At 38.0% G+C, this 26,748-nt stretch overlaps 3 protein-coding genes across 4 annotated transcripts; 1 reads left to right on the plus strand and 2 right to left on the minus strand.

The window, feature by feature from the left end:
• The first annotated feature begins 741 nt into the window (after window positions 1-741).
• On the plus strand, window positions 742-5,884 carry copz1 (COPI coat complex subunit zeta 1). The gene is made up of 9 exons (XM_026368965.1): window positions 742-811; window positions 1,273-1,341; window positions 2,425-2,506; window positions 2,596-2,687; window positions 3,782-3,837; window positions 3,939-4,016; window positions 4,406-4,457; window positions 4,543-4,581; window positions 5,287-5,884. Exons 1-9 carry the CDS (start codon window positions 794-796, stop codon window positions 5,332-5,334), a joined length of 534 nt encoding a protein of 177 aa, XP_026224750.1. The 5' UTR covers window positions 742-793; the 3' UTR covers window positions 5,335-5,884.
• A 10,384-nt stretch (window positions 5,885-16,268) lies between these two features.
• Window positions 16,269-22,050, minus strand: znf740b (zinc finger protein 740b). Of its 2 annotated transcripts, XM_026368520.1 has the most exons (7): window positions 21,948-22,050; window positions 20,261-20,406; window positions 19,861-20,094; window positions 19,409-19,543; window positions 19,198-19,324; window positions 18,801-18,919; window positions 16,269-18,397 (listed from the first exon to the last, which is right to left on the minus strand). In XM_026368520.1, exons 2-7 carry the CDS (start codon window positions 20,303-20,305, stop codon window positions 18,248-18,250), a joined length of 810 nt encoding a protein of 269 aa, XP_026224305.1. In that variant the 5' UTR covers window positions 20,306-20,406; window positions 21,948-22,050; the 3' UTR covers window positions 16,269-18,247. The 2 variants fall into 2 exon arrangements, with proteins under 2 accessions (XP_026224305.1, XP_026224306.1); XM_026368521.1 differs by lacking the exon at window positions 20,261-20,406 and having other exon boundaries at window positions 21,948-22,027.
• A 2,034-nt stretch (window positions 22,051-24,084) lies between these two features.
• Window positions 24,085-26,190, minus strand: zgc:174906 (CARD and Death domain-containing protein). Its single transcript, XM_026368523.1, has 4 exons — window positions 26,067-26,190; window positions 24,951-25,291; window positions 24,752-24,847; window positions 24,085-24,660 (listed from the first exon to the last, which is right to left on the minus strand). Exons 2-4 carry the CDS (start codon window positions 25,264-25,266, stop codon window positions 24,380-24,382), a joined length of 693 nt encoding a protein of 230 aa, XP_026224308.1. The 5' UTR covers window positions 25,267-25,291; window positions 26,067-26,190; the 3' UTR covers window positions 24,085-24,379.
• Between the last annotated feature and the right edge of the window lie 558 nt (window positions 26,191-26,748).

The following is a 26,748-nucleotide window of genomic DNA, read 5'->3' on the forward strand; positions in this document are numbered from 1 at the left end:
CTGCCTACTGCTCAGAGATTTAGTTACTAAGGTAACAAATAATAACATATTTTATAGGATTTGCTTGGAGTATTATGTTTTTAAGTCTTTACCATGAATTAGGCATAAGACAAAAGTAGAAATAGACACATGTGGCCTCTGCCCTGATAATGGGCTACTGTGTAACAGAATAAACAGCACATACAATACTACCATTCTATCAATACTACCATATAATTAAACTGTCAAGGATAAAAACACAATAAATAAAAGCTTGTTTCCACTGAGGAAAAATGCAACAAGAATAAACTATACCATGAAAGACAAAGTTAAAAGTTATACTTTACTTAACTGTTGAGCAACAATTGCTCATAATAAATAATTGAATAATGTTACCAGCAACTTACCTACTAGTATTAAACTATTATAAAACATTGTTGGATGGATGTTGATTAATTAGTCTAATGCTTTGCTCTATAAAGACAATCATTCCTACCTAGTTTAAATTTGCACATTAAAACTGCCCCCCCCCCCCCCCCACCCACCCCCCAATACCGCACCCCTGTAAACAGGAGCTAACTAAAGAAACACAAACATTTATTTCCTGCAGAATAGGTTTTGAAAACAAATGCACAAGTCATCTTCATGCCTCCATGGGAAGCTTGTGTCTGGCGCTGCGCCCTGTGCTGAACTGCTCTTTGCCCAGTACGTACACCGCGTGCTCTGTCTTAGCCAATGGGATAGAGCCTCATTTACTGTACGTATTACGTAGGCTAATGCTAAACATTTAGCTGGTCTGCTAACAAGAGAGAAGATGGATTCTCCGATATTGGTAATGTTAAGTCGTGTATGCATTTTACATAGTTTAGCCGCAATTGAAACTTGTGTATATGAGTTTTCACATAACCGTTTGTTTATTATTGTTTCTCGAAAGGTAGCGAACTATGGTATTTCATCTCTCCAGTTAAGTCGACATGGGGCTAACATTAACTGGTTAGCTTGCCAGCTAACGTTAGCGTAGCCTAGCCTAGTAAGCGCCGTGTAAATGTGTTGGTTGGTGATGTGGAAGTGTCATGTCTTCCTTTTGATTTGGAGAATAAACAGTGATTTCAAAACTATGTGTGTTATATGAGTTAAGTAGACGTTGTTTAGTCAATTAACAAACATGTTAATATATCCGCCGTTGTCATAGTTTGTTGTTGCCAGCTACTTTTTTTGTCAACATATGTTTGATGATTGCACTTATTGATTACTTACCGTTTGTGTATTAATGACTGACTGCTGCATTTACAGGAACCATCCTTGTATACTGTGAAAGCAGTCCTGATCTTGGACAATGATGGAGACAGGCTTTATGCCAAGGCAAGTTATGTTTCCAGCAATTGTACAGTAAAATTACCCTTGGTGTTCAGACACTTCAGGCATTTTCAGTCTTATCCTCCTGGTATAACACATATTACCTTAAACAGGTTTAGCCAGGCCTTTTTTCTGCACTAATTAATTATTGTGTATATATATATATATATGTATGTGTGTGTGTGTGTGTGTGTGTGTGTGTGTGTGTGTGTTTTATTTAAGAAAACAGTAACATAGACAAGACACTTATCTTTCTATCAGCCTATCGACTCATCTCAATGCGTTTTAAGATAGTTTTGGATATATTTAGGAGTTTTCCTTGTAACTGTTACCATAATATTTATTTCACATCAAAAGACTAATAAGAGTCTAGTTAATTTTCTCTTGTCATGACTAAATATATAATTAAGTTTTTTTTTTTTAATATTTTATCTAACTTTTTGTACATAGTACAATATTTCATATGGTCTTGTGTACTGCCTTATAGCAAAGGTGATAAAATTCAGCAATTTTTTAATCTATTTTTTTAAACAAATCCTAAAAACATCATCATCAGTCATCTGACCCTCGTAGATATTACTCGGGTTGGCAAAACTTGAAAAAGCTTAGTCCTCCAATGTTGCTGAAATATTATTAAAAACATATCAAGGAGCCACACCACTGCACTGAGTTATGTTTCTCTAACCATGAACATGGGTATTGTAGCTTCTTTTGAATCAATCCCACATAGAATATTTTGATGCGATAAACACTCACTAGTACACCTACTCTAACAATGAAAATAGTTCATAACAAATCCTTTTGATTGAGGCTCTAACAGTGCTCAGTAAAAGAGAACAGAATAGATTTGTGTGTTCATTTGAAACAAGCTTGAGGTTGACCTTTACAGACTGACTGGGGAAGTTGGAAATTATTAAGAAACAACACATTTTTTTCACCTTTTAATTGAACTTTAATATAATGTTTTCACATTTGTTGAATATCAACAGTATTTTCCTTTTAATGGAAATTTTGAATTAGTTTAAGTAAGATGTGCATCATAAATGTACACATCATAGTAACTGCTTCAATGTGTAAATTTATTTACAGTATTATGATGATACATACCCGACAGTGAAGGAGCAGAAGGCGTTTGAGAAGAACATATTCAACAAAACACACAGGACAGACAGTAAGACATGTGTACCATATTGATAAAATAACTTTACTTCCCTCAGTACAAGGTTAACAACATGCACGGCTGTTTTTCTGTCCCTTTAGGTGAGATAGCATTACTTGAGGGCCTCACTGTTGTCTACAAGAGCAACATAGATCTCTTCTTTTATGTGATTGGAAGTTCACATGAAAATGAGGTAAACTTAAAAAACATTTCATCAATCTTAAGAGAGCAAACACTTAGCATTTAGTATTTAGAGTTTTCCTATTGTATGATGATATTTCAAAGTACTTAATTTTACACATGCATCACATTTTATTTTTTTCACCAACTGCAAGCTGGATTTAAAATCACTTTGTAGTCTGCTGTCAGAAATGATCGTATTTTAAGAAGTTAGAATAAAGTATAGAGAATTTGTAGTTCTGCGTGTCATTCAGTTTGTTTCCTTAGTTGCAGGGGTCATATTTTATATAGGTCACAGAGGTTAAGAGATAGATGTCCAGATTAAATAGAAACTTCTATTTGCCATTCTGAATTCATTAATTTTCCTGTACATTTCAGAACCATAGAATTTGCTATTTAAACTCAAACCTTCATTCTCTTTTGAGCTGTGCAACAGATTTGCCATTGTAAAGTACATTTAACCCTTAGAAAATTATGTGCTATATATACACTTTGTGTTTATTATTTAGTTTATAGTCTGCCCAGATAAGTAGTTCATTTTTATATCAAAGAAGTCCTGTGTCTTTGTGGTCCCAATGATATAAAAAAAACATTTCCCCAGCTGATAATATACATATAAATGATAACAACAACTCTTTTAAGTAGACTGCACTAGACTGATTACAATGTCTTTTTAACAGTTATTCCTGTTGAATTAATTAACAATTTACAGCTGAGTCACAGCTATGCCACTAAGCTTTAAACTAAAAAAAGGAGACTGCATTATGTCAGTTCTGGCATCATTACATTGACTCTGTAGGTTTTAGAATTGATTTTAAGGTACAATTTATTGGCTTATAAAGCTTTAAATGGCTTAGGCACAGCCTATTAAGTTGAACTCTTAAAGCCATATAACCCCATACAAGCTGTTAGGTTATCAAGTCTGCAGCTGCTCTTTCAACACTGTACTGTCAAAGTATTGTAGATATATTTTGTATCATTTATGCCTGTAAATTGTGGAACAGCTGTGAAATATGCATTCTCAGTAGGATTTTTCAAAATTCATGCATTTTTATTTGTTTTACCTTTTGTTTTTATTTTTCTAATATGTTGTTTCATTCTCAACAGCTTATGCTTATGGCTGTTCTAAATTGCCTTTTTGATTCCCTCAGTCAGATGTTGAGGTATGTTTTGGCAGCTATTACTTATTGTACAAAACTTTTCCTTACAAATGTTTTTTTTTATGTCTACAAAGTTAAGCTTGATATGCTATTTCTTTTTTTAGAAAAAATGTTGAGAGAAGGGCTTTGTTGGAGAATATGGAGGGGCTCTTTTTGGCAGTGGATGAGATTGTAGATGGAGGGTAAGTATGAATTGCACAGTATGATGTTGATGGATTTCTTGTTATAATGACTACATTGTAAATAATTGTAGCTCTAAAGCAATTGTTGGAGATTTTGAGGGCATTTTGTATGTTCATTTTTAATGTGTTAAATACACAAAGTTTCCATCATTAATATTTGAGTGTCTCAAGGTAGTTTTAACTGTTCCTGACAAAGTGCTGATATGCTGATGATTTGTCTATACATTTTAATAAGTTGAGTGAATTTGAGGAACTTGTTTCGTTTATGTTATTGAAATTATTAGTTGATTCCACTAAACTCTTAATGATGTTTACAGTGACTGCCTGTAGTGCAAACTTTTGTCTTGTAGATTAATCATTTTTCTCTGCCTTCTTTCTGCCGCTTGCAGGGTGATTCTTGAGAGTGACCCACAACAAGTTGTGCACCGTGTGGCTCTCAGAGTAAGCTCCACTTCCTTTCTTCTCAGTAGTATTCACCAGTGTGCGATGTTGGTTGCATCAGCTCTAAACATAATTGTTTCTGTAGGGGGATGATGTTCCTTTGACAGAGCAGACAGTCACCCAGGTGAGTGAAGCTCCTCTGCCTTGATCTTCTTTCTGCTATAAAGTTTAAAAGCTCCATTAGTTTATTGACTGGTAAAACTTATTATTTTACAAGCAGTGAATACAAGGTCATTGTTATAGCATCATTCTCCTCTACTCGTACTTTGTCACTCAGCTCAAGCTTGTCATATATTGCAATTTCTTATGTGCACATCAGTGTTCATGATTACTAATTATTCAGTGGTGAAGTGGTTGGTAGCCGATGGTGGTTCCTGTCTTTACGTTCTTACAAGATTGTGCCTGTGTGTGAGCTCCTGTTGATTAATATTGTCATTTAAAAGGCCTGAGACCGGCTAACGCCACCTCTCATCTGTCTGTGATTAATGGCCATCCCCAATCCCAGTGCTTTATGGTTATGATTCGTCTTTTATTCAGTGAATTAAGATGATTAATTAGGTTGTGCATATTTTCCTCATTTTCATCACTTGTTCATCTGTCTTCATTTATTTTTTAAGTTGTGTTTATCTTTTTACCATTCTTTCCTTTTACCTCATCAAAACAAACTTTAAAAAATCTGCTTCTTTTCACCCATTTATTATTTTATTTATTTATTTATTTTTAATTCATTACTTCTTACTCCAGCCATACTGATACTGAATAATACAGTTGCTGTTGTTTTGTTGATGGAGTGATCTGCTTGGTAACGCCTTGTTTTCATTATCTGCAGGTTCTTCAGTCTGCTAAAGAACAGATCAAGTGGTCTCTTCTACGATAGAGTCACCACTGCACCAGTCTACCAGTGAGCCGCTGTTCAGCCCAGTCTTTATGGCACTGATCCACATACTCCTTTTCCTTCCAGAAAGTTCCACTTTTTCAATCAGAACTGTGAGGAGCATCACTGGCTGATCCAGTCACACTCCCAGGACTACTGCTCATTTCATTTTTTTTCTTTGATTTTGCATTCTCTGACATAATCAACATGATGATAAGATATAGCATACATTCCAGTATTGAGGCTGGCCTGTTTTTTTTCCTTCTTTTCATTACAGGACCTAGGTGTTTATTACATCAGTGTATCGCGCTATAAACATTGATAAACGTCATCATAGCCTGTGATAACATTCCATGTGTAGAACAAGATTTTTACCCTATTTTACAGAACCCTGCTATCTACATCACATTACTGTACAAAATACAAGCTCTATGGTTTAATTGAATTCTGTGATTAAAAGGTGTACAGTCCTGCTTTCATGCCACCAATCAAAGTATGTTTTAGGTTTATCTTCCATCATCAAATATGTTTAATAAATGTTGGTTGACACTGACATGCGCACAGATGTGATATGTCCAACATTACCCTGCTTGGTGTTAAACATTTATTGTAGTTTCATGATTGTTACATACATAACGTCTTTCATTAAGTTGAAAACGTTAGCCGTGATATATTTTTAGAGTTAGTGTTTCCTTATTTAAGAGGTGCCTTGCTGTGTGTTCTGTGGTCCTCAAGAGGTCAGCAAGAGAGGTTGGTAGTGAAGCAAGGGCTCCATCTTCTGGTGTCAGCAGCAAAGTGCAAGGCTGAGGTACATTAATAGTATCAACAATAAAGTAGAAAGGGGAGGAGACATAGTCACGCGCCTATGACCAGAATCATACTCTTTGCTATGTGACAAGCAGATTTGTTTTATGGAGCCTCACATGATTCATTTCTACTCTGTAGAGACCCACAGTGTGCATCATGAATTGTGTTCCTCCAGGTTTGCTCACGCTAACCTTGTACACTCATTTTGATGCAAATGAAGGATACACTTGAGGAAGAAATGGCTTTGAGAGTAGGCAGTGCATCATGTTGGTGCCTGATGAATCTTACAGGAGCAGTAATTATCTATATGCGTTCTTCATATGTTCGCAGTTTGATCACGGCAGGGATTCTTTGCTAGCATAGATTTGTGTTGGTTGCCGAACAAAGAGATGCAACCATACCTAATTTGAACCACACTGGGTAGCATATCTTTACAGCTCACCTCTCTTCCTTCCCTGTTCTCACTGTCAGATATCTTGTTTTACTTGGCATGCTGTGACATGTCTGTGGACCATAGTACAGAGTAATTAAGCTACCGATTGTAGTGTCATATTAAAGGACTTGCCAGTTTATTTTCAGTTTCTCTTATCTATATTTTAATAATATCATTTGGCATTGACATCAAAGTGTGACCGATAAAAGCGAGTGATCTTGATGTGGAAATGTCTATGGCCTGAAGCAGTATGTGGAAGGGATCACACATATTAGTGGTAATGTCAGAATGCAGAAGGTAAATTTGAGCATTGCGCCATTTCTTTGCCCTATGGGAAATTTCATACCTCTACAGATGGCAAATAATCAGTTAAACCTTGGGAAAAAATGGCCTTTGACACTGTGAAATGCAGTAATGGCATTCTGAGACATGCAGGGAAAAAATACTGCGACTTAATCAATCTTGGATGTTGTGTGGCCTATTTATCTTATGAAGTATATTTTGGAATTTCTGGTTTTATTTACACACTTAAATAATTAAGAGTCTGAAATAAAGCATATGTGTAAAGGCCTAAAAATAGTTCTATTCACGTTGTGTATCAGTTACTTGTTGTCAGACACCTAGACCGTGCACCTAGATGTATGCATGTGGGTTGATGTTTTCACATAACAGAGAGTAGTGTAGTCAATGAAACTGTTATTGGCTCTGACCTGTGGACCTATTGTCTGGGCTTGGCTCCAATTTGGATCTGTGGCTCCTCATGATTGCAGAGATAGCATGAATGGAGGCTATGGTGAGGCTACATGCTAAGTGTTTTACTGCAGAAAGAGCAGTAAGAAAGGCAGAGATAATCGCTGTAAATGGACTCCATTATTGCACCAGTTTACTGTTATCGCACCAGTTTGCTGGTATAATGAGAACAGCTTCTGTCTCAGTGTGTGGTTTCATTGAGGAGGGGGGGGGACATGAAGGTTAAAGAGGACGAGGTTAGCAGAAGTAGACCGCAGTGAATGCGAATGGATGAGATACCAGCGTGGGCACGGCAGGGAACAGAGAGGGTTAAAAGATCCAACCCAAGGTGTCAAGCCAGACCTTCACTTTTCATCTAGATAGCCCTGCAGCACCATCAGCAGCTCAGTGACGTGCTTTCATCCTCTAATTACAGTTGCACCATCATAAAAAACCAGCAAGGTAATTTATATTAATTATACAGGAATGAGCATAACAGTTTCAAACGCCATGGCTTGACATGCTGTACATAACATGCAGTAAAATTGTCAAACGCGGGCTAGAGCCTTGTAATTGATCGATGCATACAGTGAAAGAGTCCTCCTCTTTCTCTTGTGTGTGTGTGTGTGTATGTGTGTAAATGAGTGGACTGTGAATTAGAGTCAATAAATTATCATCATCTGTAAGCTTACAAAGTCTTTATGTCACAGTCAATGTGCCTGAGCACCCATCCAATGGCTTTCCCTCCTCAAGAGACAAATACTGGGGAAAACAATGATAGCATTTTGGTTCCTATACAGTAAACATATTAAAGAAAGTGCCATTATATTGTCTGAGCAGGACAAAGGGCAAGACCCACATGATGTTTAATGACCCAGTGTATTAAAATTAACAAGGCTATTTTGCCTCTATGGCTCTCTTGTTTCCACCCAAGGAGATAGTAAGATTTAATTTGTAAAAAAACAAAAATCTAATTTCAAAGGAAATCAACCCTTCTCTATGCTGTTGTTACACTGCTTCAATGCAGTTTTCAAAATAAGATAAACCACCATAATATCTGCAGAAACATTGTAAACATAGTTTTTGTAATGTCATTAATGAGCACGTGGTTATCTGTGTCTGCAAAGAGGAGGTGGTATGAGCCCGGGCTTGCTCCCTTTCTTTTCCTCAGCAGCATCTCGGCAGCCTGACATGGTTTATGGCTCCAGTTGCCCTCTGTGGGTCTGTTTATGGATTCCCATAGAATAGAGAATCATGGCCACTCCAGGAAAAGCCAGCCAAAAACAACACCTCCACCACTGCACTCTTTCCTGCCTTTGCCATAACTCAACACATTGTTTATGTTCCTGAAGAAAAAAAAAAAAGGTATTCATAGTAATGACATAAGATGATTGTAAATTCTGATGCTAATGTTTAATTTTTTTGTTGATGTAAGATAAAAACGTCACCACAAATGTGGCTGGTTTATTGGATGTCGTTACAGGCTGGTGAAAAAATTGTGGGCTTTGTTAAGGGAAAGCTTTTTCCTTCGAGTTGGAATAGCATTGCCTTTGCAGGACCAGTTTTTTTATGAGACCTGGAAGATTTATTGCATGAAAATGTTCAACTTTGATAGGATAATGAAAGTGCACCACCAAGGGCATTGTTAATCGAGGAAATATTCTCCCTGATGTGTTTTTCCTCTGCTGTTTTCCCCACAGCTCTCCTGCGCCTGTTTGGTGTATTACTCTTTACTAAAAGCATGCTTTAGAAGAGTGATAGTGGAAGCACTGTGGATGTGAAAACACAGTGATACAGGTTGGATGCAACAGTTCTGTTTCTTTGTTGTTAGGTGACCAAACTAAATCCTCATGTTTCATAGTTGCTGAGTTTGCTGTGCCACAAGGGAAACTCCATCATCCTCTGAAGCTGCACAACTGGGGCACATCTGGTTAGTAGATGGTTCGCAACTGGACCCTGGCCGACCTCTCTCTCTCTCAGAGCCTCATAGACAGGCTGGTAATCCTTCGGGTAGCGTGGAGCCGGGCGCCTGTCACTGTTACTGATGGTGCAGTGTCATGACAGTCAGAGGTTACTGCTGTTATGAAGCAGTCAGCACTAAGTTTAAGCTAGAGATGATGCAAAAGAGCGCTAAAGAAGGGGCATCAATCATTTACTGTAGACAGTCAACATCACACACAGCTATGCTGGCCGTAAAGCTTTATGAGTGTTTCTGTTGGTGTTATTCAACTCCCACTACATCCATCAGTGAGCTTCTTTCTTTTTTTTTTTTTCTCGCCATGTTTAGTCTTGTTTTGCTCAAAAAATTCCTCTGCATGCTTTCCACATTTTTACTACAGTGTGTGTGGACGTGTTTTTGCAGCAGGGGTTAAAGATGATAAAGAAATCATTTCTATGGCATTCCTCTGAATCCTCAGTTTGTTTCCCCCTCCTTCTGTCATATAGTCTTTCTCACTTTCTCCCTCTCTTTCCCCGTGGATTCCCCAACCACACCACAACACCGTTAACAGACGCGGCCCTGACAGATTTACTGCCATCGTCTTTCCATTGGCCGCCAACGTGACAGCTGAGATTTAATGCTGCCTTCTCATTGGCCAGGACCTGACAGGTTAATTTATGGGTGTTCTGTGATTTGATGCCTCCTGCCTTTGAAGTGAGTTACAGCTCTGTCGCTTATAGGACACAGAAACGGTGTCAGGTTGCAATCGTAAAATCTTATCCCTGAAGGGAGGTGGCTCTGGAGTATAATGGTACTGACGTCATGAGATGAGAAGAGACCTTCTTGTGAGCACAGAGAAATGTGTAATAGGATAAAATGCTAAGTGTCTATCTGAGGAATGTTTTACAAAATATTCTGCCAAAGAGAGCAAACTGCGCTACAGAGGGAGAAATGGAAAGCCTGTGTGATTGTGCATGTCTGCACGCATCCACACTGCTCTTGATTTAAGGTTTTTCTACCTGAATGTGAATGCACATCAGTCTAAGCTGTCCTCTTTCTCATCTCATTCTACATCTCTTATGATGAGCATGTTTTTGGTTGACTTAGGGGGGTCAGAGGATCCTAAGTGATTGAGTAAATCAGTATATATCACAAAAACTGCCAAAGTCGCATTGACGCCTGACTACTGTATCTGCTCACTGCAGCGCTGGTGTTCGTGCAACACCATCATCTGTCTGCAGCCTATCTCTTCATCAGCATGACAGTTTATCCTGACAAGATCAAGAAGACCCTGTAACAGCCTTGACCCTTGAAAGTCTCTAAGGGTAAATAGCATGACTGCCCCTGCCCTGTCTATCAACCCCTCGATTCATGCACCGTTTCCCTTGGATATCAAATCCCTCGCTTTAGTCTTTCACTTCACACTTGAGGTCATCTGCTCAAGTGGAAAATTGTTGGAAAAAAAAAGAGACAGAGGAAAGCCCTGGACTTGCCTTGTCAAGTGGGATTGCATCATTTCATAGAGGACCTTCTCGTGAACTTGATAACTTGGGGTTACACAGCATGCCCTCAACAATTTGCCATGTAAGAGAAGAAAAACAGGTTTTACATGATCTTGCTGAACTTTGAGGAATGATGGATGGGTTGGCGGTGTGTTAGAAGAGGGTGACACACATATACCTGTATAGAGTTAACTGTTTCAATGAGGGATTTTCTCTAGATTCATGCTTCATTTATTTTCTTTGTTTTATGCTGTTTGTAATGTATTTTTAAAATATATATTAGACTTTTGGACTAGTTTAATAGTGTTTTGCTAAAAGTTGATATTCTGATACACTAATGGCAAAGATGAAACTGATGGTTTTATTCCTTTTGTATATTTTAAGTATATTTATGCAATAAGAAACATAAAAGTTGTAGCTTCTCATGTAAAAATATATTCCCAAAAAGCAGTAGGTCTCCTTCACCTCTGAAGCTTTTAGCCTAATGCTAAACTGTTAGCATCTGAACCAACTCACAATGTCAGTGAATCACATAAAGTTAATGAAATACAGTTTGAGGAGATGTTGTAGCAGTCTATTTAGTAACTGTTAGGACATTTCACTCAAAGGTACAAATGCTAAACACAAGTTGGAGTAGGAGGAGCAATCTAAGTATGTTGTAAATTTTACAGGCTAAAATAACTTGCTGACCTGCTGGGAGCAGAAACATTTTAGGATCACCAAACATAATTGTATACATCCTCTGGGTACCATGAATGTCACATGCAATCCGTCAAGTAGTGGTTGACACATTTCAGCCTGAACTAAAGTCTCGGACAGACCGAGCGCCATTTGTAAAAGCCCTGACTAAAAATATCTTCATCTCTGCAGTATAGTGATTGAAAGCTCCTGTTTCACTAAATCAACTACAGTACACCTGACTCTGTTAGAAGACTAGTTCAATAAATAGATTTGTATGTTGACATCTGTCTGAATATCTCTTATCTTTAGTTGGTCAGGGGAAAATGCAAATGGAGCTGTGTATTTGCACTGCTTAGCCCGGCTGTAGGCTTGTTTGCAGGAACAACCCTGTGGTGTCAGTGACAAGGCTTGTATAATGCTGCAGCTGTTGATAATGAATCCTCCTAAGCTATATAAAACTTTAACAGCAGTGCCTGCTTGCCTACAATAAATGATTAGAAACCATGATGTGTGAAGTAAAATCAGCTCTGCCACTTGCTATGTTGCCCTTTATAAAAGTCTGCAGATATCAGACAGCCTTGTAAGATTAGGAGAAAGCAAACCATTCAAATCTGAGGTGGCACCTTCACACTCAGGGGGCTTTGTAGTGGATGGTTGGTTGATCCCTGGAAAAGCAGCTCGCTCTATACGTCTTCTAACAAGCTGTAGATTAATTGGGTGGCATAAGGCCAAGGTATGTTAATGTATCTGTTGGCGGGGATTTTTACACAGTCCGCAGGGCACCGTCGTGTCCATCCTGTCAAGGGGGACTCGGGTGACTCTTGGGCCAAATAAATCTCTGCAACAAGGTCTATATAACTGAACTTTGTAAATTCATCTGCATGCCGCAAACTCTCAGCAAAGGTGTACATGGCCCAGCACTAAGCTCCAATACTCCCACCATCTGTGCCTCCCTTCTCAGCCCACTTTGTCTGAATACTATGCAGTATAGGAGATTAGAAATTCACAGGATTTTGGGGGGTGTGGTTAGCACTGAAGGCAGATATCTGTGGATATATAGCAGATATCAACATCACTTTGCCAGCATCGAGGACTGTATCTTTAGGTTAAGCTCCATGCTGTTCAGATAAACTAGTGAGTCCTGATCCATGCATTATTTATTTTTATTATTTATTGTTGTGCTTTTCCTACTGCAGCATGCCAAAATGTCAAACGTGAAAGGGACATCATTTGTCACAAATGTCAAAAGTTCTGCGTATAGTATCATCTTATAGCGTATAATCTTTTTTCCCCACTCCTGTTTTCTATCCAGTCACTATTGTTCTCTCTCAAATCATTCAGACTTCATTAAGCCAAATTGCCAAAGGTAATTTTCACTATTCAGGTTGCAAGTTCTGACTTCACTGCAGGTTCATTTTCATGTATGAATATTCATGGATTGAATATATACTGTAAAATCATGCAAATGGGCCAAACTTTACTTTTCCCCTGTTACCAGTGGGATGGGTGATGGTTTCTCCTCTGTGCTACATTTTGAGTACTGGGAATGACGTTAAGAAGCTAATTAATCTTGTTGAGTTACACTAATTAGAAAAATAGTGGCAGACATCTGAATATGGGACAGTTTGAAGCATGATATGACAGAACGTTTCCCATCAGAGACACAGTGTGAGGCAGATGGCTGGTTGACATCCCCTCAGTAGCTTACGTAGATGCATTTTCGTACCTAGGCACACCTCGGACACTGTGTACACACAAACTTTGTGTACACTTTTTGTCCATTTGTGTAAAATGGCTCCTTTTTGCTGAGACACCCTTCACTTAACCCAGCTATTCTTTAATCTAACACCGCTTAAGTTCTTGTACTGGTGCATGATGCCTTTTGGTTATAACATAGACCATGATTCAGGTACATGCATAATTTATTTCTGAATAATATCCCCCAGTATTAAGAATATTGCAATATTTGGTAATCATTAATAAGTAATGCATTCACTCTTTTTCTGCTCATTGTGTGATGAGAACTTTGAATTTACGACAACTTCCTTCATGTAATGTAAAATAATTACACAGTAAGTGTAATAAGTCAAATTGATGTTTTTCTATTAACTCTGACACAGCTGGGTTAACATTAAAATGCATGTAAAAGACAGCGAATGATCCAACAGTTAAATCACAGTTAATTCATTTAATTTCCAGTTTGGTCTATTTTTATATTTTGTTTTTTTTACTCAGATAAAACAGCCATTTTGAAATAATTTATTATGTCTTGATCGTAGACTTAATTCCTTTGTATGTTTGAGGACAAGTTCACTGAGGTTTCCAGGAAAATAGGAGTAACCTGGACAGAGGGATTGAAATTTTAATGATGAGTAGCACCACCACGCTGACGGCCATGGAACACCTTGGACAGCTTAAATATCACCGCTAATTAACACAGAGAGGTGGGCTGTCAGAGGCATGATGGATGGTCGTGGGGCAGATTGCTGCCTTCACCCTACCAGCGATTCCTTTATTAATCAAAGGCTGAGATGAAAAGGCTCTCCCACACCTCGGGGAGAGGGAGATAGCAGGAGCTATTGTTGGGAGGGTTTGAATGATTTGCCGTGAACCTGTGATGTATTTGATCAGGGGGCATCCAAACATTTGTAGGAGACAGAACATTTCTGCTGTTGAGGGCTTGTTTTTGTAAACCTCTGAATGACCCATATGTTGACAGAGCCACAGCAATGCACGCTCAGCTGAGATTTACTGGTTGTTGGGGAAATTTCTGTTTGGAAGTCCTATTTTTTCAACAGTCTGACAGCAGAGGTGAGTGTGTAGAGAGTTGACAATCCGTCTTAGAGAGAGCTCTCTTCCCTGATAGAGTGAGCCAGACTGAGCACAAGGCAACACTCCTACACTTTACCTCTGGACTGACTCCATGATCAGTCTGTCTCACTGAGATGATTTCGAACCTACATGATTTCAGCACTTTGTGTATGAAGATGGAGTGTTATCTCCCTCTCCCTGATCTCCTCCCCATCTACCTCACTTAAGGAGGTCCATTGTTAAGTGCCGGGGGCCTGTGGGTGCTGTAAATCAGGCTGCAGAGGGAGGGGATGTCTCTCGTGGGAGAAAGCACACACTCCCAGCAGCCTTCAGGCTGATCTCATCCTGCAGATCCTAATACTTTAATTAAAGAACTGGTCAATAGCAAAGAGGAAGGTGCTAAAGGGTGTGATCTCCACTTCCTAACGTACGACTGATGTGGCAATACCTATGCAGGCAGGGTGATGGGGCAGTGTACTTGAAGAAATTCTTTCCTCTTGCCTGAAGAATGTGGATATTAGCTATCACCACACAGATGGTTATGTCTGTTTGATTGTCCACTGTCACAATAATACTTCTTAACAGCAACATCTAAAACAAATCATGCAGTACTGACAGTTTTACATTACTCCACTGAAGATTTTTAGCAAGTTTGGAAATTAAATTGCATTTGTAAACTCATAAAATATCTGTTTTGACCTAGACTACATTTATCTGCAATTTGACATATTGAGATATTCATCCATCTGTTTTCTTATGAGCTTTTCCTGATGTGGATCGCAGGGTGTGGGCGCCAGTCACCAGGTTGCCGGTCTGTCACATCTCTGTTATAAACTAATCACATTTACATTCACACTGATGGGCAATTTAGGGTCATATGAGGATAAAAAGCTGGACAAACAGGCTGAAAAACAGTTTTTACCCCTGGGCCAACAGACTTCTAAACACTACATAACTTTCATATACAGATCACACAGACTTTCTACATTACATGTGAAATATGTATGTGAGGACAGTGAATATGCGACAGTGATTAGTGTGGCACATGCATGTTTTTCTTTTTTTTTCTATGATACTATTTATATTTTATACTGTACTGTTAGCACCAAGAGCTCATCCAATTTCATTATATACATGATGTACAATGACCATAAATACCATTCTATAATTATTAATCCAAAAAAAATATTCAATATCAGTGATTTTTTTGTGGGTAAGGTGTATTGATGATTCATTGTCTCTTACTTTAACAAATTCCAAAAAAGGTTCCTGAAAACTACTGAACACTAATACAAGAAGCATCTGTTTCTCACTATCTGATGGAAGCCCATGACCAGACAGTAATTTAGGATATATCTCCCTCTTGTGGTGCACACAAGGCTTTGTACAAGCCCAGAGTGGAGACAAAAGTGTATGGCAATGTGTAGAAGAGGTACTAATTAAATGAATAAATAACCAACTGTTTGTTGGTTACAGCTTCTGCATTGTGTAGATTAGCTTTAATTAAAATGTGTCATCATATATTATGTCATTATTGTTTACTTCAGATGCACTATATATACTGAGTGGATTCCCTTTCTGACATTAACCTCACCGGCTTCATTTTTCCATTTCCGTGTGTGGCAACATTTGCTTTGGTATGTAAATGATGAGTTGATTAGCGAGTATTAATTCATTGTATTGTATTTTTTCAGAGCATTATAAAAATCCTGGACATTTAAATGTGGCTTAAACATTTTGTGTTTTTCCCTCTTCATTTTTGTGTTATGGAGAAAACTGATCTACTGAAACTGATCTACTCCAGTTGTGTCATGGATGCCACCTGCTGGCACAACTGGTGCATTACTGCAGGATTTCTAGTCGTTCAGAGTCTGTGAGCAAATTGCTAACTAACCACAAGCAATATATAATAAAAACAATTTTGTTTGGAAGCTTATTACTAGACACATTTACACATTCACTGAATTAACCAATTTAAATTTATAGAGAACAAGTAGAAAGGGAAACACTGGACGCTGCTGGGAGCAGCACACAATTCCTTTAAAAAAAGTGTAACAGCTTTATTGAGACTTGGAGCCCTAAAACTCATGGTTTTATCACTAGAGTATGATGGATTGGGTCAAAACTGGGGCAAAACTCTCTGTACCAAACCAAAACATTTATACAGTGTCTTTCAAAAATACATGCAGAAGAAAAAATATAAAATATATGCTGACTAATGATACTAAAAGGGCAAGAGTGTCAGCTCTTACTTTACTCCTGAAAGCAATATGAACACCCTGCCATGACCTTTTCAGCTGTAACAAGAAGTCATTAGACAATGGATTATACCTCTGTAAATACTTTTGTAGATACTTTTGGAGTGTAGATCCCTTACATACTATTTTCTACACCTAATACAGTTTAAATATATATTAACTTCATAAACAGTAGACAAGTCAGTGATGGGCCCCAATCTTTCCCACAGTCTAAAAATTTGACAGCAACTGAACTACCAGTCTACTATAAAACATGGTTTTAGTCTAAACAGAAAACAAATGTTAAAACTCATGTCTTCATGTACAACTCAGCTAACATATTCTGTCCAGTGTTTACAGGCTGATTGATTCCTACAGAGGTCTGGACATGTGGTAACATTATGTAGATTTTCATTATACAAAACACCACCAAGTATTCCCCTGTTCACAAAGTACAATTAAGAATCTTCACTGAAGATGCTCAGTTGAACTGGAGATGAAGTGAAATGGCACTGAAATTAGATCACATTCAGTCAGGTCAAGACCAAGGTCAGCTCAAATTGTACTGTTTGAACTGACCAATACCATCTTCATTAGCAGAGAATCGAGAAAATCTCCCCAGTACCACCAGTGTAAATAATGCCAACCATCAATCCTGACAAGAGTTAACATCTAATATCCTCTCATGAACCTTTAGGATTTCAGATAACATGCTGACCCAAGACAGTAAACACAATTATTTTATATCAAGATGGTTATTACAGTTTTTTCCCAGCATTCCTAAATCCAGTTAACATTATTTTAAAAAAATTACTTTGTTCAATGGCAACAAAAATTTCGTCTTTTCCCACAAAACCTGTTGGTCTCCTACTGTATGACAACATGATGACTAATCCCTTTTAGAACAGGGAAGAAACACTGAAAATGTTGTGCCAACAACGTGTTATGTGGACTTGCTAATACCAAGATTAGATAAAAAGGGAACATTTTGGGAACATTTTGTTAAGACTTAGTGTTATATCAGCTGTAGTTATCATTTTAGTGTCACAGTTGGAAAAACAGCAGGTAATTAATTATTTTAACTTTAATTTAAGACTCGTGCATTGTAAATATGATTTTGCTTAGCAGTAAACATGGATGAGTACTCTGTGATAAGCTTCTTTTGAGTTAAGATCAGTGTTATTAAAAGGTACATTAGATTTAATTTAACATGTGTTATGCACAAAACACCTACAGCATTGGATCTGTGGCTGGCTGTTTCTTCATGGCAGCACAGACGTCAAATCTACTGTGACCTTTCTCTTATTAACAGCAGCTGGAACATGACTGGACACAAAAAGTAGATAAACAGGCCTGTGTTTGTGTCCTTGACTAAGTTGTCCATTTATAGGTAGAGGGATCACTGACGGTGGTTCCAGGTCAGCAGGATAGCTACTTGCAGACATCACAGGCCGCCAAATTACTTGAAATCCCTTTGGCACCAATACCAAAACTCCCATATAACATTCCTGAAAAAGGAGATGTGCGCATTTTTATTCAGTTATTGCCATAATACCATGTCCTGGTCTCTAAGATAGCAAATTTGTCTTTCCACTTTTGCCTGTATCATGAATGCAACAGCAGATTTTTGTACATACATCCACTATCAAGCTCTGTGAATGAGCTACGTGTGGTTGTGTTTAAGCTAGGCTGGTTTTAGGTAACAGTACTGTTGAGCTCCAGTGTTTCTGAGCTGCAGACTACTGTTGTCTGTAGTGTGTCTGTGGGTCGCTGAGGGTCAGACAGTCAGACGATTGTTGGATGGCTGTAGGGGGCTCCAGGAAGCTGGATGAGCAGATGTGTCCTGTGAGTACTGGCTTTCCTCTTTGCTCATCCCAACTGTACACAGCCGTCTGTGCCTCAGCAGCCGGTCTGTCCGTGAGAAGTTCTGAAATGAGAAAAACACTTCAGTCAAAGTACTGGAACAATGCTGACATGGAGGACAGCTGGATTTGTTTAATAGTGTGAGAGCCTGACTGAAACACAGATATCCAAAAGAACTCTCAGATGGTTGTGTAGACTTGTGGAATGTTATCTTGAAATACTTTAAACATGAACACTGCAGTACAGGTTAGACTATTTTGATCTTCGAGTCACCTGTGCCTCTACATTTTTTTTGTTTTTGTCTTTAATTTTTATTGATTATAAAATGCACAGTAATTCTAGTTTTCTGTCTTTTCATCAACATTCTTCAGGGTGAGGTTGTCTAGTTAATTAACTTCACTGGAGCCCTCAATGGAGAGCAATACCTAATAACGAATGAGTTGGCTACAGTGAAAAGGATGATTAACCTGATGGCAGCGATCACACTGGTACGGCTTCTCTCCACTGTGCACCCTCTTATGTCTGTCAAGGTGGTAACGCTGAATGAACCGCATGTCACACGCATCACAGGCAAATGGCTTTTCCCCTGTGAGCAACCATAGGTAGACCATTGATCAGCATAGTTCATTGAAGTGTAAGGAAATGTAAAAATATACGCAAGTCATCAACAACAATACGAAACAAAAATTATAAATCAAAGTTGTTAAATATACAACTTATACACGTTATAACTTAAAAATAAGTCAGCTAGGGGCAAATTCTCTCTGTATTTTAATCCAAGCAGGGAATAGTTGTCTAATTACACCACCCTGTTCCCCGCATCTAACTTGTAAATGCAAAAAAGAAAGGAACTGCGGTTCTAACCTGTATGTGTAAGGATGTGTCGCTTGAGGTGGTAACTACTTCGGAAAGCTCCATAGCAGTGGTCACAGATGAAGTTCTTCTGAACTTTCAGGGAACTGTCGTCATCCATATCGATTGGTAGTAAATGCTACAACAACAATAACAATATTAGTTGAAACTAACTAAAACTTAAAAGCAGATATTTGCACTATAGCTTTGAAACAACCTTTACCTCCACCTTTTCTTTGACTTTGTTGGATGAACCAGATTTTTTGTGCTTTTTCTTGGGTTGCATATTCTGGTTTGCTTGCATGTCCTTTCCATCCATCATTCTTGATGAGTGATAATCACCGTCTTTCCGGATTAGCTTTTGGTGTAAATAAAATACAGTTATTAGTAAGTTAAGACTGTGCATTAAGAATAACTTAACATATTTATAAATCTGCTTACAGTTACATTATGTGTTATATAATATTTTTTAAAAAGTGTTTCCTATTCCACAACAGAATTGCAGCTACAGTACCTGTCTCCACCCCATGGATTTTTAGGTTTTGTTTAAGGTTACTTTGACTATAAAAGGAAAATTTAGACAGTTTACTGGATTAGCAGACTTTCTAAGAGTCTGTGTCCCCGTTTCACTCCTTCACAAATATACAAAGAAACTGTGGCTGTCATTTCTCTCACCAGCGGTGGACAGCTTCCAGTTGAAGAAGGGCCCATGTGGCTGTGGTGGGGTTGTCCATGGTGAACCTGGTGTCCATGGTGGTTGTGGCTGTGTTGTGAGTGGGTTTGGTGGCTCTCGGGACTGGCCCTGTGCCCCTGACCCAAAGCTGACATCATCTTCTTCTGGCCTGGGATGTTGTTAGCTTGCATCAGTGCCATGCTGGACAGCACCGCCTCACAACCGAGCAACCCAGCCTGAAAACACAAATAACATATCAGAGCACAAAGCGAGGGCTGCAGGACTTCTTACAGAAACACGATGGCAGGGGGAGTTGAATAACAGGACAAATAGTGAAATGCACTAGCATCAGGACACACTAAGACACCATGATTCTGATTCTGGAGATGAAGTTTTACTGACCCATTTCATATGGTCTCGTACAGAGTTGTTGGAATGGTGTGTCATCGCTGAGGTTTTAATGCGTGTGTGGGGATCAGAGAGGGCTTCACTTAGGATGAAAGGTGACAGAAGAGACCACACACACCCAAATCATCAGAGGCCAAAGCCTGAAAGTAGAGGCATTACAATATAAAGCTAACATTTTTACATGCTGGAATCAGGATCTGGAAAACCAGACTAATGTTTTTAGATTTTTCAAACCATTATAATTTAGGTCCAGCAGCTTATCAGGCAAGAAAGCCCCAATGGTTTGGTGTACACCATGTGTTTTTATAGTTGACACAGAAAACAACAGGTAGACGAAAAACAAGGAGATCTGATGGAAAAAATGTAAACCTTGATATAATGCAATATAAAAGAGTTAATACTGAAATACTGTGTAACATTTAACATTTATATTACATTTGATCATTTTTACATTGCTTTGACCTAAAGCAAAGTTGAAAGTGAGGTGCAAAGCAAGCAACAAATCTAGGTGAAGAAGAAGACATCTGAAGCAAAGTGAGAAAAAAAAATGTTGTTTGGCATCTGCCAAATAACCAAATGTAAATGTAAAATTTGTAATATGACCAACCCTAACAGACCTCAACAGATATGTGCTACATCAAGCCATATGATTATTACAATGTTATGACAAAACATTTAAATGCTATAAATAAAACCATACAAGAAACCATTATTGATAGGAAACATTGATGACACTGCTGTTCATTACTGTAGTTGAAAACGTTTACTTTTCAAAACATATATTTTACTGAATAAAATAATTTAGATTTGTGAGCCATTTTTGTTCATAAGTTTGTTTTTGTATATATAAAAAATATGTCACTGGTTGAAAGTAAGTATTTTATCTCGGTATGGTACTTGATTAAGTATATCTACTTTCTGCTATGTCATACTTTAACTTCACTACATTTCATAGGGATATTTACTTTTTACTCCACTGCATTTATTTGATAACTATATTTACTAAGTAACTACTTTTCAGAATCTGATTAAGTAGAGAAAATACAACATACTACTTAATACATAATAATTTTAATCGATCGAGTATCATTAAATTATGTAAAATGGAAAAAAGAAGTATTACTACTTAATTGTCGAGCTAATAATACAATTTTTGAATGCAGCACTTCTACACTCTATTACTACTTTTACTTCATTAAATGATCTGCGTGCTTGATCCGCCTCTGGATGAAGTGCCCGTTTGTTAAAACGATGCATTCAGCACCAGAGAGGTGGCGGCGGCTTGTTCTAAAAGCGTTGTTAGAAAAGTGAACAAGTGGGATCTATTTATAAAACGGGATTTACAGCACAATGGAAAAGCCTGTTGATGTATCAACCTCTTGTATTGTATGTTAGAAAGTAAAAAAACCGGGGAGCATGCTGAGGGTCTCTGCTGAATGCGACAGAAAAGGCTAACCGGCTAGCTAGCCAGTAGTTGGGTTTTGGGGACAACTCTTGTGTGACTGAACCCCCACCCCCCGACCCAGACAACACAACAACAGCAGGCAGGGCGTGCGGGTTCAGCTCCGACCACAAAATAACGCCTCCTTCACCGGCTACAGCTGATACAAACACACAGCTAGCAGACAATGCAACGTCTAAAGAGCTGCGAGTGAAACGTACCGGAAAACCAACTGCTTACCTTCTTGTTTTTAGAGCTTTGTTGATTATTGTTTCTTGTCGCACTTCCAATTTTTTCCTCAGTTTACAAACACTGACAGGAAACGCCACCGGAAGTGCTCCCTGGGGAGAGAGGTGATTGGTCAGACGCTGAGTCACATGACTGAAAAGGAACGACCCACATTGGCGGCCATGATGGTGAGGTAGTGCCTGTGTGTGTGTGAGTGTGTGTGTGTGAGTGATGCAGAGGCTGTGGTTTAGCACTAAAATCACCAAATCTGTTGTACAGGTGTAGGAACCTTAACATTCACAGCACACCAGATGTGATACTTATTGGAACTAGAACCTGCAGACGTGATTTTATGCCCTGTGGCTGCATGTTTTCCACAAAGGAGTCTGGAGGCCACCATTTGTAAGGTCACACTACTGCGTTAGCTGGTGACATGCCTAGGAGGCGGTAAGTAACAAAGTACATTTAGTCAAGTACTGTCCTTAAGTACAATTTTGAGGTACTTGTATTTCAATCAAGCACTTACCTATACTCTACTACAAACCTGGGAAAATATTGTGTGTCACTACTTTCATTTTAACATCATTAGTTTATTCAAGATTCAAAAAACTTTATTAATCCCAGAGTGAATTTGTTTTGTCTTGTGAGATTAATAAAGTTTTTGGGGTTACTTTTACTCTACTACAAACTCAGGAAAATATTGTGTGTCACTACATACACAACATAATTAGTTTTCAGTTACTTTATATAAAAATCTATTAATAAAATGTTGGTTTATTGATTAACCTCCTGCCACTAATAAAACAGTCACTTTAAAATCAACTCCACGGCCCCCCCACTGCTTGAGGAGCATTAAAGAAAGGCAAGAAATTCATTAATCAAGGTAAACGTTTGATGGGACCCTAACAGCCACAATAAATATATGGAAAACAACCGACAATTATCTTTATTCTCCATTATTTGTCAGTAGATTTTGTCTGTAAAATTACAAAAAAGACCAACAGTTCAAAGCCCAAAGATCCAAGTTGTTTTTTCCTTCACCAGTATATCATTTTCTGCTACAAATATCCAAAAATGCAGACTTTTTCTTGACAGAGTAATAGCTCTGAAAGAACATGGTGAATGCTTCTTTCAATCATATTTATGAAGGGACAACACTGAAATCTCACTATAATGTTCTCCCTCAGGTACACTGTGTTAAACAGCAACCCTCAACTTCTGGATGTATGAAGGGGTAAAGCCCATTGCTTCTGACCTCTGGGAAGAGTTGGCATCATAACATAACAGCATACACATTACACATGGGATATTAGCAGAAGCAGCTCTGTCATGATGTCTTTATTCAGTGTGTTATTGAATGTAGGCCATGCTATCCGAAAAACTAACTTTACAGATAAGGAACTCTGTTTGCAACGCATGCCTTTCTGAATAATTTTCTATTAAGATCAAAGATATTTAAGGTTTTAACATGTCAGGTAAGTGTGATTCCTGATCATATGCATATGATGAAAATGTTTTTTTTTCCAAACTAAGTGTTGAGTAAAATATTAAACCAAATATAAAAAGATACAAAAAATAAAATACATTCTGCTTTAATATATTTGCATTACATTGAAATGAGCACTGTCCAGTAATTTTGTCAGGAATAAAAATCACCGGCAGAGACACTGTTCACAAATAATGCACCAGGCAAAAGAAAAAATGAAGAAAAACAATGATAACTAATCCATAGACACGTACATATACATACATGCACAACATATACACTCAATGGTCAAATTTTTTGTAAATTTAGTTTTTACATAGTCATTTATGTAAATAAGGGGCCAAAACATTAAAAACACGGTAATATAATGCACTCCAGTAAGACTCCACCAGTGACTGTGACCTCACTAATAAGGTGCTGTATTGGTATGGGGTGTATGTAATAAAGTGGCCAGTGGGTGTATTAAAGTACACATAATAAAAACATAAAAGTTAAACATGATGAATATATGCAAGAAATTAACACATACATTCATACTTTGATACAAACATAAACTATACAGTGTCAAAAAGGTAATAGTGATAGTACAAATAGTGATGGAATATAAAGCAATTGTTTTCTTATGCAGTTGGCTCAAAAACATTGTGTGTGTTTTTTTAAAAAAAAATGAAATTTCTATTTATTTACTAATATTTTCTAAGCAGTTGGTGATGTATGACGATAGTTTCAGTGCCATAAAGAAGATGACTGTTCTTGAATGAGATACGACCTCTAATTCAGTGGTACAGAAGCTTCTAATGAAAACTCAGGCTGTGTATTGATCCCATAAAATAATCTTCAAGTGTTGTTTTTAATTGGATGGAATTGCAGTCTTTATAATGAGAAACACACTAATTTGCACTAAAAATATTTCCCTTGAAGCACTTTCAGTCTCAACAGTTACTGGACCTCAAAGGTCTCAATCTGTCCTCAACAGAAAGTCAATGCTTTCTGAAGGCAGCGCCCACTCTCCCTGACTGAGGAGGGAGTGCAGGTGAGCAGCGGTGGCTTTTTTCCTCTGGCAGGTTTGCCAATAGCGGAGCATGGCAAATACTCGCTCCACGTGGAGAGAATGGTCCTCCTCAATCTGCTCCAGCTTCACAGAGGAGACGTCCAGAGCTGATCTCCCAATCTCTCGCCAACATTTGCCAATGGCTCGGGCAACAGTCATCAGCTGCTTCTCATTCACTAAATGAGAGCCTGTGCAACAAGACACAGGCCGATAAAGGCAGTTAGATAAGAGATAAAGCAATGTTTAAAGGAGATTATCTTTGAGTGTAGAGTGACTGACCATTGATTTGTTTGGATGGAAGTGGCTCTGGTAATTCAGGAGCTTGTTTTCTCTTTGTTGCTCGTGTCTTCTCTTTTTCCTTCATTGCTTTTGTCCCTTGTAAGCAAAGAAAATAGGTTATAAGCCCCATGTAGCAGCTGCAAATAAAACAGTATGTAATGATAACATTACTAAAAAGTTTGACAAGACTTTGTTCTACCTGAAGATGATGTGTTTACTTGAAGATGCTTAATAAAATCAAGTCTTGGGAAGGTTTCCTGCAGGTCCTTCTCCTTTAGTAGTTCCAGCAGCCCCTTAGCTGCTTCAGGCCCTCTCTGGATGATATGATCCAGCAGGTCTGTGACCTTCTCACTAGGAATACGGCAAGCTTTCACCTGCTGGTAGCCATGAAGAGACAGCAGACTGCGAGCATCTGCATGCTGCAGGACAAAGTCGGCATCGCCGCTCAGAATTTCTATTAGCGTGGCCTTCTGGCTTCTGAGTAGCTGGATTTCTGCTGCAGGTTGTTCGGCCATGACTGAATGTCAATTATATAAGCTCCTGAGAAAGTAAAGTGATGGCAGTTCATTTTAATGCAAGCACAGATCAAATCTGAAATAAATTGAGGTTCTTTAGTCAGTTTTCCATTTACATTCTCATAACGAGGCCATGTTTACAAATAAACCTTAATTTCCTGTGACTTCTACATGTAATTATCCTTGGCTACAGGAAAAACAGCATATATACATGTAGATGGATTTATCTTTAAAAGTAAAAAAAAAAAAAAATCCTTGAAGTAAGCAGATATTTTAAAAAAGGAGTAAGAAAGGTATTTGTGGTCAAAGCAGCACTTAGTAACCCTGCTTTATAAGATTGCAGTAAATGTAACTAAAGCAGGATGGGGGTCTTGACTATGAACAAACTTGAGGATGAATTAATGTGTAAAACTCTCACTGGGTTTAAGGAAAGGTTCAAAATTGATGCGCTGAAAATCAACTTGTTGAGTCAAATGTGGTCTGTTTTATTGCTTGCTTGTTTACTGTTTTCAGAGGTTCTAGTTATTTCTATCTATTGTGGATATGGAGTAGAATATAATGATTAAAAATAAAAACGCACGAAATGTTGATTGTTGACATTAAATTATACGGACCTGCTAACTGTAAGTTTGTCAAGACAAGATCGTAAGTGAGTATAAGGAACAATAACACAATAATAATAATGATAATTGTAAAGTTTCCCTTCACTCGCTATCACCTGTTGTCCAGCTGCAGATGTGCATCGCACACTGAGTTCGGATACATGCTAAAAAGAACATGTATTTTCATACGACTCTTACCATTTATTGTAACATCTGGAGTTATATATAAGGATAAACCAACTTTTTGGAGACGAATAGAAACCGTGTTCTCTGTTTACAAGGTTTGAATCGTAAACACTTCACTTCCTTACTGCTTTTGTTTCCGCCGCTTCTACTTTCTTTGTCACAAACTGCAGTTAATCAGATTTGTGTGCTGCCACCCAGTGGCTGGAGGATGTAACTGCAGTAACGCCACCACGGATACGGAGGTTTGGTAACATCTGGTGCGGGTGATTACACATTGCGCTCCGTCATGAAAGACAGATAAATAAAAAGCAATTTGAATTAGATAGATAATAAATAAAATACAAGAGATAAAATAATTGGTACATTAATAATCACACATAATTATGTGAAGTTGTCAGATATAAGTTTGCATCAAATCAAAGTCATGGTATGGGTAATGTTGGTTTTCTGAAATGAGCTCAAATTCCTGAAACAGGAGACAAACACCGTTGTTGGCATTCATTTAAATTGTTAAACTGTAAAATGCTTCCTTGCCTGAGTGCACTTCCTCACAACAAGAAGCTCAACCATCATGTCGACACAGATTGATGTGCTGTTCTTCTTTCTGCGGAAATGGAAGCCTGTTAACATGTAAATAAATATTTGACTGATTTGTTCGAGCAGAAAAAAAAAAAAATCACTGCAAGAATACCAA

This window comes from Anabas testudineus, chromosome 7 (genome assembly GCF_900324465.2).
Source record: "Anabas testudineus chromosome 7, fAnaTes1.2, whole genome shotgun sequence".
Taxonomy (NCBI): Eukaryota; Metazoa; Chordata; class Actinopteri; order Anabantiformes; family Anabantidae; genus Anabas; species Anabas testudineus.

What these genes read in the sequence shown, in the direction of transcription:
- znf740b (XM_026368520.1), bottom strand. Translation starts at nt 20,305, where the DNA reads ATGACACACCATTCCAACAACTCTGTACGAGACCATATGAAATGG. An exon ending in CTGGAAGCTGTCCACCGCTG is followed by an intron (nt 19,544 to 19,860) that starts GTGAGAGAAATG and finishes TTACACCAAAAG; the next exon opens with CTAATCCGGAAAGACGGTGA. An exon ending in ACACATCCTTACACATACAG is followed by an intron (nt 18,920 to 19,197) that starts GTTAGAACCGCA and finishes GGTTGCTCACAG; the next exon opens with GGGAAAAGCCATTTGCCTGT.
- copz1 (XM_026368965.1), top strand. An exon ending in CAAAACACACAGGACAGACA is followed by an intron (nt 2,507 to 2,595) that starts GTAAGACATGTG and finishes CTGTCCCTTTAG; the next exon opens with GTGAGATAGCATTACTTGAG. An exon ending in TGCACCGTGTGGCTCTCAGA is followed by an intron (nt 4,458 to 4,542) that starts GTAAGCTCCACT and finishes TTGTTTCTGTAG; the next exon opens with GGGGATGATGTTCCTTTGAC.
- zgc:174906 (XM_026368523.1), bottom strand. Translation starts at nt 25,266, where the DNA reads ATGGCCGAACAACCTGCAGCAGAAATCCAGCTACTCAGAAGCCAGAAG. An exon ending in AGTAAACACATCATCTTCAG is followed by an intron (nt 24,848 to 24,950) that starts GTAGAACAAAGT and finishes TTTGCTTACAAG; the next exon opens with GGACAAAAGCAATGAAGGAA. An exon ending in TCCATCCAAACAAATCAATG is followed by an intron (nt 24,661 to 24,751) that starts GTCAGTCACTCT and finishes CTTGTTGCACAG; the next exon opens with GCTCTCATTTAGTGAATGAG.